This window comes from Lepisma saccharinum, chromosome 16 (assembly GCF_977018435.1).
Source record: "Lepisma saccharinum chromosome 16, izLepSacc3.1, whole genome shotgun sequence".
Lineage (NCBI taxonomy): Eukaryota > Metazoa > Arthropoda > Insecta > Zygentoma > Lepismatidae > Lepisma > Lepisma saccharinum.
In genome coordinates, this window is record NC_139244.1 from 48,051,516 (window position 1) to 48,067,597 (window position 16,082).

Genomic DNA, 16,082 nt, shown 5'->3' on the forward strand with positions numbered 1-16,082 from the left:
AGATCTAAATCTCCCTTGTAGCGGCATACTGATCTTAATTATTTAATGGAGTATATGAACATCTAGTTCCGCATACAAATTATGAATAGTAATGATTTTAATAGGCTAATCAGGACTGGTCCTACAGTTATAAAATGGGATCCGAATCATAATGCCACATGTCTCTACTGAGGATCAGACCCAGTATCCGTTGATTACAAGATACCAGTCTTACCACTATGCATTGGGTAGGCACATACACAAATTCACGGACAGCAAAAACAAATAACTACAGGGTGTTCAAAAAGTCATGCAACCGAGACTTTGAACGTACATAACTTTCATACAAAAAGCGATCGACACATGAACCTTGCATTGGGTATTGTGTATTACTATGTGTATATTTTTAAAACATCAAGAAGAAAGTGATTCTCTGCAAGAATGTTCAGTATGCAGAAAAGTTACTAAGGTGTATATTGTTTTTTGTATGAAGAAAAACATGGATAAAAGAAAGAGAGTCGCTTGCAAAACATCAGTGTGTGGATGGTCTCTGTGGGTATTTATGAAATTGGCAAAAGAACGTTAAATTTTTATTCATTCTATAGTACAGGTAGGGGGAAGGGAGAAGTTGACCACTGTACCCACTCGAGAATTATGTTGAATTTGTGTTTAATCTACAGATTTCAATGTTTTATTTAATATAAAACTGGTTTCAGCGTTAGGGAAACACAAATAACGGAGATATTTGATCCCAAACTATAGTCCGTGCAAGTAAAAACCTGTAATTACAGAGTATGTTGGCTGCTTTTTGTTAATAAAAACTGTTTGCATGCACACTAAAATAGCAAGAGAACACGTCGAAAGTAACTATCAGTACCAACCACGTAAAATTATAGCTGCTGTTGTGAAATGTCGTTTTGGGTGCCATATTCACTTGTGTGAAGCCTTCGAGCTGTTCTGCTTCACAGTAAAGTAACATGCTAAGATAACAGACGTACTTACTTTACTTCACAATAACATTTCCCAGAGCAAAATTCAACTGAAAATGTTCATAAATAACAAAATTCATAAATCATGCATGATATTTCACTTTCTCTAGGGTGTATAGAGGGTCAAGGGTACCAACGTAGGTTAGTTTTTTGTAGGATAGATTTCAAATATTTTTTTTCATCTGGGCATTGGTCACATAACATAGCCAGATGTCAGACACACCTGGCACTGTCCTCTGACATGAAAAATGTGGTCAGTACACTTCGTAGTTTTGAAAAACATACTTTTTTATGAATATGCCATAAATAACACCATAAATCGTCTGTTAGGCCTATGTATAGGATGCATAAAGATTTATTGTTTTGACAATTCCATACATACTCACAGAAACCATTGAAATTTTTGCAAGCGACTCGACATCTGTCTTTTATCCATGCTTTTCTTTACTTCGTACAAATATTTTTTACACCTTTGGAACTTTTTCTCCAAACTGAACATTCATGCAGAGAATCATTTACTTTTTTAATGTTTTAGGCTAGAATCTACTTCCCGTCCTTCTTTCCTTTGGGTGGTAAGAGATGGAGGTTAACAACACTGCAGATTTGCTCCTTTGCGTCCGCGTTGTGAATGCGTGTGCCTTGCTCGTTTGCGTTCAATACTTCCCTAGGCAGTTCGCGAAGCCAGTGTTTACACCCCTGTTCGGTGATAAATAACAAGGAGTGTTGTGGGAGCATGCATGTGTCTCAGATATGCCTTCAAGGTTAGAACTATTCACGATAGCCCCACAAACCATTCAGTTAGGTTAGGTTAGGTTATATTAGTTATATTTAAGTACACTTTTAATTGAAAAATTCCCTCCTTACATTCAATTCCACATAACCGGACAAATCGGTTTTTCCTCCTCCGTTTTTTTTTTTTTTGGAGAGGGGTCCGGTCATCTTCAGTCGTTCCAATAAATAGCACCATGCCATGAAGGCGTATAGGGGGTGTGGAAGTAACGCCCCACACACTTTCTTGATCCGGTCGGGAGTGGGGGTGATGTGATCAGCATCACACCCATGACAACCTTTACCCCCCAGGTACCCATGTTATTCGACGCTGAGAGGGCGCCGGGGCCGCTTCCATTGTTAGAAAAGTTCCCAGATTTGAACCGGCCGGGGATCGAACCCGGGACTTTTAGCATGGTAGTCAGATGCGTTACTGACTGACCCACCGCAACATACAAGTTACATCATAGTATTTGAACACAATCTCTGCTCTGACAAAAGAAAATTCTTTACTTCATTTCGGAAAGATTCTATTTTAGATATGCTCGACATGCTCTTAGGTAGGGCACTCCATATTTTTGCAGCAAAATATGAAAACGACGACTGATATGCCTGTGTGTTGCACAGTGGAAGGTTAAATTTGAAATTGTTTCTTGTATGGTGGCTGTGAATACTGGTGCGAGGGATCAACATGTCTGCCAGATACGACGGCTTGCAAGATGTAATAATTTTATTTATAAGGCAATATGTATGCAGTAGTTGCCTAGGGTACATATTGAGGATATTCTTATTATTTATGGAAAATATGTTCATGCCTCGGGATGCAAAATATGAACCGCATGCGCATTTTGGCATTTTTGCTTGTAAAGTTTTATTTATTCTACCAGAGTACATTACGTCACAATAGTAGAGATGTGGATATATAAGTGTTTCAACTAATCGCTGCTTCATTTCTGAAGATAATAGTTTGTTAAATTTAAACAAGACTAAGTGTTCCAAATAATTTATTGATTTTGCGGCTAATATGCTCATCCCATGATAGACGAGTGTCAAATATTAGTCCAAGACTTTTAACTACTTGAGCTCAAGGTAAGACATCATCATTTATTTTAATTTTTGTATTAGTGTGCTCGACCAAACCAATAGCATTTCGAGTTCCAATAAATGTATAACATAACTAATTAGCATTAATTTGAAGGCCATTTGCATCACACCATGTTTTTATCGCACCCAAATCATTACTTATGTATTCAATACTTATGGCAATTTCTGTTGGATGGAATGATTTGGTTAGTTCAGTCTCGGTCGTGTGACTTTTCGAATACCCTGCAGAAGAAATGGCCAAAATGTGTCGTCTGGCTGCTACACCATATAAAATCATTTAGCCCAGTTTCAAAATATGACATTACGAACCTCTAAGCCCATAACTGACACTATGCAAGTGAAATACCTAGGTGGTAAAACTTTGATATGGTCCCAACGGATTTCTTCATTTTTACACAAGAAACTACTTACGGAAATGAGTTTCTGTAGCATTTAGAAGTTCGTGGAGGTACTTTCTTTCATCGTGGAATCTATTTCACCTGGAAATCATGTATTTTTCAACAGAAATATCTCTCCCACGTACAATTTCCATTGCGTTTATTTCCTTGCACTATGTGAACCAAATGTTGTGAATGTTTGATGACGTAACTCCCTGTCAGTGTTTCCAACCACGCCGTTTTTTTGCAAGATGACAATTTTAACTGTTTGCCTAACCTAACCGAACCTAACCTTGCCATGCATGGTTTGTGCGGCTATCCGTGAATGGTTTCTGTGGCTACGCGTGCATGGTTCGTGGGGATTTTTCGGTTTGTGCGGCTATCCGTGCATGGTTCTTGGGGCTATCCGTGAATAGTTCATGGGGATTTTTCGGTTGACAAGGTTGGAAACAATGCATACCCACTGATGATCTACCACGCTAGTCAAGCTGTCTCGGCATATTGTCTTACGGAAGCGAAAAAAGGAAGAACAATAATTACTCGTCACAAATTGAAATTATTTTCGTGAAAAAATCAAAATACCACCTTGAAGAATCTTTCGCAATGCAGAATAGGGAAGTACGAATGTTAAAAATGACTAAATAAACGAGTGAGAGGTGTTGGGACCATACCGAAGTTTTACCAAATAGGTTAGCTAGCGGCAATTGAAAAAAAAGCCAAAATTTCAGTTGTTTTTTTTTTTTCCAAAAAAGAAACGCATGAAAAGTTGCCGCTACATTTGCGTTCTTTCGATTTTTAATAATATTCACTCTAAACATAAAATCATTTTTATACAACACAAGTAACATCTTCTATCAACTGTACTTTTATTATTCCTTTACTGAGAGTGGACACTAAACCTCAAACGTATTTTATTTTGCCAACAGCTTACCTCGAATAACGTCTAGGAAATCTGTAAACCCTTGCAGAAGGGTAAACACTTGCGCATCCTTTGACTGCACATTTTCTACCTAGTAAATTGTCTTTAATTCTAAATGGAAACATTTTCGTCTTCAGTTTGAATTTACTCATAATTTACTTTAAGCACAGATCATATATCCCCTAAGGGAAAGATTGGAAAGAGCCGTGTTAAACAGCTGAACTAAATCTTGTCTGCAAGTGGCGCTAACTGGTTGTACCAACGGAACTACTTGCAGTTGCTGCTGGCAGTGTAGCCATCCAGTTTACAAATTCTCTAGATTTAGGTAGCTCGCTAGTGTTGCCAACTTTGTAAATTTTCGATTTAGGTAGATCGCTAGTGTTGCTAACTTTGTATTATCCTTGCAGTAGATTGTAGCATTACTGTAAATGACGTATTTTTTTTTATAGTATGGAGAAATTACCCCTTGCAAGAAATTCGAACATTTTCAATTAGAAAAAAATTCACAACCAATATATAGAATATTCTGTTTTTCTCCTTGCACCTCCTTAATCGAGTTAGCGACAAAACAATTTTATAAAAAGAATATGGATTCGAAATTTTTATAAGAAAACCTGTACTTTATAATGCAATAATTTTGAAACATAGTTGTTTCCTATTTGCAACTAATAATTCAGCTATTCTCGTATATATTGGTTATAGAGTTTCTCTTAATTGGGGAAAGATAGCAATTTTCACGCACAATGCAATTTCTCCATGCAAACAAAAATACATTCACAGTAATTGTATAGTGGGCTGCAAAGATAATACAATATAGAGTATATACATAATACCAGGCACACTGTTTATAAATAATTTTATTAAACCTTTCTCATTTTTAAAGGAATTGTTTAATTTAGGTCCTTAGTTTTGTTGGTAAGAGTTCGTTATATCGGAGAGACTTTTCTTCAAATTTACAGGAGAAACTACTTACTGAAATCTGTTTCTGTAGCATTGTCGAAGTTCTTCGAGGTATTTTCTTTCATCTTTCAATCTATTTCAGCCGGAAATCAATTCCAGTTGCTTCAATTTCAGCGAAAACATAACCACGCCGTTTTTTAACTATGTTTGCCTAACCTAACCTTCTGTGAATAGTCCGTGGGGCTACTCGTGGATGGTTATACGATCCCAAATGGTTTTTGGGGCTCGCACCATGACATGCGTTTCGTAACACTTAGAGAAATGGCTTATTTTAGTGTAAATTTTTTTTCTAATCATGTGAAAACCTTAATGGCACCTTCAAATATGTTCCGCAATACACAATTGGTAAGTACGAACCATACGAAACACAAAATATCCGATTTTAAAGTGTCTCCGATGTAACAAACTGATACCGTTTTGTTTTGTACTTGCACACTATATCACCTGTATAACCTGCAGTGTAATTATAAACTGACACTTTAAATGCCTTTATGAAACTATTTCCATAAAAAAAATACTTCACACACAACGTTGAACCCTATATCAGGGTCTCCAAATACTTTTTTTTTGTGAGGTTCTTAGTCTGAAGAAAAACCTTTATAAAGATTGAAACGTTTCATGTAAAGCGTGTTTTACTTAAATGTCAAGATACAAGCAGCTAGCGACAACTATAGCAACTTGAAGATACATGCTAACAGCACTAAACCTGACATGCCTAGCTACTTAATCGTGTTACCTTTATGAAACTGAAATACCATATGAAGTTCTATTATGAGCAAAACTGCTGTTTGGTTGACCGTCGTCATGAATAAAATCTGTCAATACATGTGCGCACACGCATGCTTGCACGCACGCACACACCCACACACAAAATGGAAAAATTAGAAAGGCTAAACAGTACGTAAATAAAATGGGTGAAAGTTATATAGTAATAATATGAACGGCTAAATATCATTTTGATACAGTTTATAAAATATTTGCAACGTACAATACATAATGAGGAATTAATCACATCTTATGTTTGTGTTGACTTCAAGAAAATATATATATATATTGCAGTTTGAACACACTATTTTACATTTTCCATGAACAACAGATACTTAGGAATAAATCACAATATGCTGTGTTCATGCAGTTGCTTCGAAAGAACGAAAAACAAATTATCGCAATTTGAACACACTATTTCACAATTCCCATGAACAAGAATTAAGAACTTGTTACTAATTAACCGATTCAAGAGAGGATAAGGCCACTTTCCTATGGAACTGACAAGCACATTGCTTCCTGATGAACTAATAAACTAACAAGCTCTATTACCTTAGTGGGATAACATGTTGAATATGCCTGAATTCAACAGTTAACTTTCCTTTACCCGGCAGGATGTGCACTATCCGATAGGACACAAGGATGTATGCTATCAGCGTTTAGGTTTGCAGCCACTGTATGGCTCATAACTTGTGCCGCAAGGTTGACTTTCATAGCCTTCTGAAAGGTGGGGTCCATGTGTGCAGATGTTAATTTATGTAGCCGCTGGTAACCACTTGTTGCCACCTTCAAATCTCGATCATGGAGCTGCCGAATGTGATCCCAGCTAGCTCTTTTCACCATTAAATGATCACCTACTTTCACCTCAACTCTTACATCATGCCTGTACAGCATGTTCCTCGTACATTTCAATAAATGCGGATGGTCATACATTGTGACTATTTTATGCCCGTTGAAATGAAAATAGGGATCATTCCAAGTGGAACCTAAATCTTTTAGGGCTTTCACATTGTTAGCACCCATATCACATACTGTTGCTACAACGTGAAGGCCTATATTCTGGAAGGTAGACAAAACTTCCTTCAGGAGATCGGCTAGGGTACCCGATTCCACGCTACCATGGCTGAAATAGAAAGCAAGAGGTTGTTTCCACTTACTTTTCAAACCCTTAACCATGAATACAAGAGCATGGTTTGCCACACGATCTGTGCGACCAGAACCCAGGTCCTCATATCCAATGATTCGGTCCAAGGATGAATCATATTGCACATGCTCCCGGATTGACATTTCATCAAACATGCATTCTTGGACTTGAGGGAATGAGAAATTAATCTGTAAATGCGCTCATTGATTCCAGTGTGGAAAGGGAAGGCATTCAGCAGGTTAACCGGAGTATGCCTGTTGGGTAGGGCAAACATGGTACTAAGGATGGAGTAACACTTGGGAGAACGCTTATAAAGGGAAAGAGCTAATAATTTCTCATCAAGTGTCCATCTTCTACTCTTTGGTTTCAACTTGGAACAACGCATGTGTCCTGCAAGAAATATGGCAGAAGACAATGACATTGATTTTGAAAAAGTTTCCACCAACTTCACCGAGTCTGTGTGGTTATCACACAACTCTTCCAAAGTCAATGATGTTGCCTAGTTTTGCTTTTTCAATCGAGATATAGTTCTCTCTTTCTTTGAAAGAAACTTCAACAAAATCTTTTTTTTTTTTTTTTGGTGTCAATTGACAATATCTGGTAGAATTAATTAAACCCAAAAGTGATTTCCTTTTTCTTGCAGGCTTCTGGGAAGCATTAAGACTGAGCCAAGATGCTTCATCAGAAATGCATACGGTGTCTCTGGAAGTTTCAGCCAAAGACTCAAAGCTGACACTTGATGTTGAAATATTTGCCTGTGGAGAGGTGAACAGTTCAACGGAACATTTTGGTTTTATGGAACAGTTGGCATGAGGAATTGGGGACTGGATAATGCTAAGTTGTGGTTGTGATGTGCCTGGCTGTGGTGAGGAAAATAGGTTAATGGAAGACAAAAGTTTTAGCTCTGGTGTAGAGGTACTCTGAGGTTGTGTGGGGTCGCTTGGAGGTGGAGAAAGGAATGGTGAAGAGTAATTATGGTTGTGAACATGGGAAACATCAAGAGTAACATTTTCTGTAACAATCACTTGCTCATCTACTTCTAGACATGGTGAATGAGAAGTCAATGCCTCACTAGAATTAAAACTTAGGTTCTCCTCAGATTGTGACATGATAGATGGCACAGCAAGTGGGGTGAGCTTCTCCCGTTTTTCGCTGCAAAACATTCTACTTGAAAAATGCACAGACCACATGTATGCATGGGTTAGGTCCTTTTTAACTTTAGGACCTTTCGCAAACTTCATCAAACCTGTAAAAATCGGAGAAAAAATAGAACTATAATTCCTGTGCATTTTAAATACTTCTGCACGTATCAAGAGAATTAGCTGATCTTTAGGTATAGACATTTAGGGAACCATGATACATGGCTTTAAATCAATGGTACTAATCTGATATTCCCCGGACAGATTTATTCATTTTTACAGAAGAAACTACTTACGGTAATAAGTTCCTGTAGCATTGTCTAACATCTGGAAGGTGTTTTGTGTGATGTGGGAATGTTTCATAGTGGAAATTCAACCACTGACTTATAGTCCCACGAACCATTTCCGTAAGGTTAGGTTAGGTAGCGTCACGTATAGGTTACAATAGTTAAAAATTGGTTTCGAAAAAAATATGCGTAGCCCCACACACCATTCTCACATAGCCCCACGAACCATTGACACATAGGCCCCCCAAACCATTTGCGGAAATGTACGTTCTTCAGTTACAAAAACACTTTTTTTTAAAAAAAATTGCAATTACTTTGATCAACGTGAATAGACATTAAAGAATGTTCCGCGAAGCAGATAGGTAAGTACAAATGTCAAAAATTGACAAAACGAAGAAGTTATAGGTGTCCGGGGAATATCAGATTTTTACCAAATCAATTACACACCCTGAAAGTAAATTTCGCTGACTCTTCGACATTTTTCACTACAAAAAATCAGTGTTCATTGAACAGGTGGAAAGCACTACTACCAAAATTAAGTGAGAATACTAGCTTCAGTATATTTTCCTTATTGTTACTTTTTTTTTTTTAATTTAGGCTATATATAATACAGAAAAGCCGTAGAACCTAAGTATATTTTTTCAAATGTTAAATTTCTTGTAGATGATAGTGTCTCTTCTCGAATGAGCGAATAACTTTTTCGAAGTGAAAACGTTACTAGAACAATAATTTCTTGGAATTCTAGGGGAAAAAAAGAACTAGAATATGTTGATTGTATTTGTACTCTAACATCTCTTTCACTACAGCTACAGCACCTTGAATAACATAGTGTGGAAAACAACCCAAGAAACTGGTTCCCCGAGACGATGACAAGTAGATGGCAGTGCGATCGACCCAGGTGCTAATTTTGTTATGAAAGTAAAGCGGCTTAGTTAGTTTTTGGAATATATTGTGTAGATTTGTTTCTCTAGAAAGGCGGTAAGTGAATTGATGGAAACAGTTATATTTGTGGAGTGATTTGCAGTCACGAAATGGCATTAATTTGGAAAGAAAAGTAAAATAAAATGAATAAATCAATAGTATGCGTAACACAAGAAGAAACATCGCAATGTGATTCCGGACGTCAGGTCTTGGACGGTGTATTGGAGTTTATTTTTCTATGTTATTAGAATATAAATAGTATCCTGAGAGATATTTCATACCGAGGCGACAAACCACAAATGTTGCTTGAAAGCAAGCAGTCTGAAATCAATGCAGCCTATCGAACCGTGGGGACAAAAGCTCTGACTGCACCGTTTCCTCAAGGAGATTTCACACCAAAGCGACACGCGACAAACGATACGAGGATTTCACACCAAAGCGACACGGGTCATTCGGTCCAAGGCAACTTTCATACCGAAGTAACACATGTTGCTTGGAAAGGAGCCAATCAAGAGCAACATTTCACATCGTAGCGGCATGATGGGAAGCACAGGTCAGCGTTCGGTTGGTGAAATCCTCAAGCGATAAGTGTCGCGTGCCGCTTGGGTGCGCAATCTCACTAAAGCAAGACACTCATTGCATCGCGTATGCGCGAACAACAAACCACGGCAACATGTTGCAAGCTATTGAGGAAATGGCCCAGTTTGAGCAACGCAGAAGCGACACGTTAGGCTTATCATGTCACCTAGATCTGTTGTTGTAATGTGCGGTTTATCGTGTCGCCTATCTGTTGTTCGCAAGCAACGCTTGCTAATAGACTGAAGGCACCATGTCGCTTATCACTTAGTTGGGAACTCCCCCTGTAGCACGTCACTTCGGTCTCAGCACACTTCCTTTAAGGAGCTTTCCGACCGAAGTAACAATACGCCATATGAACGTGTCGTTTGCTGTTTGGACCCTCATGTGCAATGAATGCTATTTTACAGTCTGGAAATGTGTGTCACTAGTGTGGCAGTGTGAACATCCCGTGTCGCTTGTCCCATTGGTTTGAAAGTTGCCTTACACTCATGTCGATGGCACTAAGAAAGTTTTGTGGGGTTCCCCTTGTCGTTTCATGCAATCATCATTATCATCATCGCCGCGATTAGTTTAAAGCGGAAGAAAAGAGACAGTAAATATCAAAAATACAAATGCTTCAGTGTGTATATCTTTAGAATGTTCGTTAATATCTTCGCGACCACTGTACCAAATATCATAGCAATTATCACATTCATAGAAATGCTTCATGTAAAAGAATCAGACGTTGCAGCGAAAACTCCATTTACTTCCATTATAAGCAGTCGAACACCAAGCACCGGGGTCAACACCAGCGCACTAGCGGATCATTTTCGAGTGGAACCAGCCAGAGAGCGCAGAAGCATGCCGTTTTCCACACTATATTATTCTAGGCGCTGTACTACAGCTTAGCTTATTTATATTTATACGTATCTGACGTCAATTATATACTGGTATGTGACAATGATTTTATTCCCCTCTCTTGTCTGGGGCAGTACTGAAATAACACTAAAATAACTCGAACTCTATTGTAACATTGTAACTTGACATTTTAAATTTCAAAATAATTGCAATTTGTCTACTTACCGTTTCAAACTCCGAGGGAAGCGGAAAAGTTTCACCGTTGGATATGTGTTTCCACATCCAGTGACGGCACACTTCCTACTTTGCAGGTAAGTCAGACTCATCCCGTGTAGAAAAAAAATCCAAAATCCACAAAACTCCTACAATTAACCACTTGCGGGTTTACAATATAGCTGCAGATCGGTTGATGGAATGGATTGAGCGGGATTGAGTACCAAATTTTGAATCAGGATTTGCAACGCTCGTTTTACAGACTGCCGTGCCATCTATCGGTGATATTCTAACTATTTTGGTCCCTTGGTTGTACCAAGTTACCAACTGAACAATCTGTGACTGAACTACGTGGACATGACCCCGGGGCTCAAAGATGCGTCAAAGTGGATGCGTAAGACTGCCCACCCCATCTTCTTCTTCTTCTTCTTCATGCCCCTCACCGCTGGAATGGTAGCAGTCTTGGGCAACGGTCTGAGAACATTGAGGGCTAAAAGTTCGCGCACTAATATAAACTGCACTAAGCTGCTCGTCAAGTCAACCTTGCAGCAGGTTTTCGCATATGTAGTTCCAAACGTGCGCGCAAGAACATAGTTCCACTGAGACGGGTTCTATTCCGACACAACTGCATACTTGCAAGAAAACAGTTATTTAATTTGTAATATACAGACAAAATAGTACATCCATTAGCAGGTATGGACTTAATTGGTTGCAATCACTGTGCAGACGAACTTAGAACCGTAGATTCGCCAACTGCAATGTGTAGTGCGTTGAAGAGACACTGAAACTTTAGAGCGAGTCGAGCGAGACTGAATGCGTTGCAGAACGCGTGCAATCGGCGATACCAGTGTTGCACATCCCACTCTTTTAACCCTATGTTTATTGTAGAGCGGCGAGAATGGCTGAATCTACTGTTCAGCGCGCGGTTTTACCCTAATGTTATTTTGGACTTCGTCCGAAGGGAAATTTTCTTCAAAGACAAGCAAGTTGTTTTGAATGCATAATCCTCCTTGCGGCAACAAGATCAAAGTAAAACAGGGCGTGAGGTGATTTGCCGTCAATGTGCGCACGAATTGTATCACGGGTGTTGAATGATTTGCTGTTTGAGTTTAGCAAGAGGAAACGATTGTTTGTTTTTTGACGACAAAAGAATCTCCGCGGTATTAAAAGATATCGCAGTGAGAAGAAACATGTTTATTATTTGGACGAGACGTCCTTCAACTCGGTGGGTGGGGGAAGGGGGAATAAAACATGGAAGGATACCAGCATGCAAAACCACGCCAGGGCTGAAGAAACCAACGATGAGGGGAAGGGGGAGGCTTATTGTTTCACCCACTGGCGGCAATGAAAGCTTTGTTGAAGGTGCATATTTACTGTTCCGCGCAAAGAAAGGGAAGGGTGATTATCCGCAAGAAATGGACAGACCAAGATTTGAATCCTGGTTTAGTGAAGTGATTCATAAATTGAAACCAGAGTAATAGCGACAGACAATGCACCTGATTGTATATATCACCAATAACAAATCATGTTTTTTTGGTGGTATAACTTGAATTGCGTGTGTCTTACAGGAACGGATGTATTGCGGACGAAGCAACCACGTTTTTCATAAATGTATTTCTTTCTAAACCAAAAAAAAAAAAATTGTCATTAAATTCAAGAGGGCCTATCGTTGTTTACTTTTATCTTTGTTCATTTTTATTTTTGCGTGCTCGAAATATACACACACGCTCTCATGTTTCGAAGATATTTCGCATTTATATTAAGTAATGACACATTTATTAAATAATCTATGCGCAGAAAGTACTTTTAAAATTTTATGTTTCAGGAGACAAAGAGAAGCAAAAATACATTCCACTTGACATGCATGCGGGTTTTGATGTGTTGTGCGGTTGGCAATACTGTGGATTTTCTCAGTGTCTGCGATGTAAGCAGCTCGGCGGTTGAGGAAAGACTGGCACGGAAGATTCTGAGCTCAGTTCTCGCGCGGATTGATACATAAAACCTGCTGCAAGGTTGACTTGACGAGCAGCTTATATTGGTTCACACTTCACTTCACTGTCACTATAATACAGTAAGGATGAGGGATGGAGTCAAAAGCGAAGGTCGCACTGTCGGGTAAATCCATAGAGAATCCACATTATAGAGGGGGAAGGAGATGAAAGTAGAGTGGGCAAGGAGAAGGGGAAAGCAACCTTTTGTCGACGGAGTCTGTGGAGGAGTGCCTGTCGTTGGGTGTTCCATAGCGGGCATTGGAAAAATAAGTGGGTGGGGGTTTGTTTATGTTCTCCGCATGTACAATTGGGGGAAGGAGTTTGATGTATTCGTGCCAGATGTTCGTTTGTGGTCACGTGTCCCGTTCTAAGGCGTAGGATACAGGTGATCACTTCACGAGGCATTTTTAAATGATGAAACCAGGGTCGAATAGGGAGTTTATCATAGAACCATTTGTAAGTAGTGGTTTTTGCCACGGCGTCGTGGACCCAATTTTCCCACTGAGAGTGAATTTTTTTTTTGACCCGTGGGAGAAGATCAGTATAGGCAAGTCGTATAGGGGAGGGGAGGGGGACGTCCACAGCTGTTTTGGCATAATGATCCACAAGGTCTTGATGGGGATTAAGATTGCTATGAGCTTTGACATAGGTAAACTGTACGCGTTGGGCTTTGTTTTGGAGGTGAAAATACTCTTGTAAAATTAAAACGGGAAAGAGTTGCAACCGGTAAGCATCCTTACCACAACGAGCGATCGTGAGTAATACGCTGAGGGCATCTGTGAGAATTAAAGTGTGCGTGTATTGTGCTTCACGGGCATAGATCAAGGCCTGATAAATGGCATAGCACTCTGCCGAGTAAATAGACGCTTCTGATGATAATGAGAATTGTCGGACAACATTGTATTGAGGGACATAGAAGGCACATCCAACGCGGTCGGCATTCTTGGACCCGTCTGTGTAGATAAAAGTATGGTCGGGCCAGAGTTCTTTGTAGTATTCGTGTCGACCGAAATCAGTAAAGTTAATATTGGGGAGAGGGGCGGTGAGTATTGGTAAAGTGTATATCAAAGGGGATGTAAATGTAAAGCTGAGATGGTAGGCGTCGCGATCAATATTATAACAAGATAAAAAGAAAAGCCGAGGGCGAGGGCGATCGAGAGTGAAATTTGCTGCCAGTTGGCGTTGAATAGCGAACTCGGTATTGAAGGGATGAGAGTGCCGTTCCCATGTTTTCAATATGTATTTCGTGGTATTGTATTGATATCGGAATGAGAGCGGCGGTTCAGTACTTTCTCCGTAAACGCTTACATTGGGACTGGATGCCATTAATCCGAGGCAAAGGCGGAGTGCCTGACGTTGTAAGATATCCATTTTTTGGAGCCAGCGATCAGGCATCCCTCCCAATATGGGTGCCGAATAGTCAAAAAGTGAGCGAAAGCAATTCTTATAAAATAATAGCATAATGGAGGGGTGGCCCCCCCATTTGGTAGTGGCAAGCCCTTTCAAAATGTTGATCAATTTTTTCCCTCTTGTGTGCAAGTATTGAAGATGCGGTTGCCAAGTTAATTTACGGTCGAAATGGATACCTAAGTATTTACAGGTTTGGACCACCGGAATTTGATGTAAATGAGGTAACGTATTGGGATAGCGGGTAAGCGTATACGGATTGAAAATAATGATCTGTGATTTCTCCGGGGAAAATGATAAGCCGCGGAACGCTAATTGATCACGTAATTGAATGATAAATTTGCGTAGGTCTAAGATGCCTCTAGTGGCATCTGGTGTGCTATTGTAGAAGCAAAAATCGTCAGCGTATTGCAGTATATGATGATTGGAATTTAGCGTTTGATGCAAGTATTGAGTGTATATATTAAAAAGAATTGGGCTAAGTGGGGAGCCTTGGGGGACACCACTCCGAATTATTCGTGGTCCCGTGACGTTATGGGAGAACCAAAAAACCAATATTCGTTCGTGGTATAAGTGCCATATTAATTGGGCTACCCCCGGATGAATGTGAAGAGTATTAAGGATTTGGTATAATATGGGAATGTGGACCGAGTCGTAGGCGTGAGCAATATCTATAAATAAACTAAAGCAATAATGTCGCATGATTTGGCTATTTTGAATTGCCACTGTAAGAGTACAGATAGCATCTTGGCTGCCGAGTCCGGTTCGAAAACCCATTTGAGAGGGAGGAAAAAAGTTTCGTTTCTCTAAATTCCAAGTTATGCGGTGTTGTAAAGTTTTTTCGAATAATTTAGCCATTACAGGTATAAGAACTATAGGACGGTATGACGTCGCATGGGTCGCTGGTTTCGTCGGTTTTAATATTGGAATGACAACATGTTGGGTCCATCCTCGTGGGATTTTACCCCTGCGGTAAACAGAGTTGAAGATTGCCGTGAGGATATTGAGTCCTTGTTCTGGGAGGTGTTTGAGGGTGTCGTAAGTGATGCCATCATATCCTGGGGCAGTGGAGGGGGAATTCTCTAGGATATGTTGAAGTTCCGGAATTGTAACGGCAGGGAAATCTGCTGTAAAGGAAAAGTTTGTCAGGGCTAGGGATGGGGGAGGTAAGGTAACCGTAGGGGGTGTGAGGAGGTCCATAAATTCCGCTTCCCAGGCATTATGGAGCGGTCGGGGGCGGGGAATATGGGGGTGTCGAAAGGAGTTGAATTTACGCCAAATGGCTCCTATGGGGATAGTCACATCGAGGGACTGGCAGAAGAGTTTCCATGCCAGTCGTTTGGCTTTAGTATATGTATTTTTTGCGAGCGTCTGTAGTTTGTGGAGCTCCTGCCATGTTTCGGGCGTGGGGTGTTTGGCATAAACTTTTTTGAGTGCGGTTTTTTTTTTTTTGATGGCGGCACACTGATTGTTCCACCAATGAATCTTAGGGAATCGGTCTATGGAAAAGAATTTTTGGCGCGTACCGCTCCGATCAAGTGCTAACGTGATCATTTGGAGGAATTTGGTGTACGTCATTGTCCGGTGAGAGGGTATGTCATCCATATAGTATAAGTTAAGGAAGTATGAACGAAAGGTATTCCAATTGATAGACTCGCGTCTCCATCGACGGACAGGGATGTCAGTCACTCCTGTAGTCGGAG

At 39.9% G+C, this 16,082-nt stretch overlaps 1 protein-coding gene across 2 annotated transcripts in view; it reads right to left on the reverse strand.

Moving 5' to 3' along the window:
- Positions 1–11,162, reverse strand: part of LOC146000471 (uncharacterized) — a 59,213-nt gene extending 48,051 nt beyond the window's left edge. For both annotated transcript variants that reach the window (XM_083138133.1, XM_083138132.1), the window contains exon 1: positions 10,994–11,162. In XM_083138133.1, the coding sequence (XP_082994259.1) occupies positions 10,994–11,094 (101 nt within the window). In that variant the 5' untranslated portion in view covers positions 11,095–11,162. The remainder of the gene's footprint in view (positions 1–10,993) is intronic.
- Positions 11,163–16,082: the final 4,920 nt, after the last annotated feature.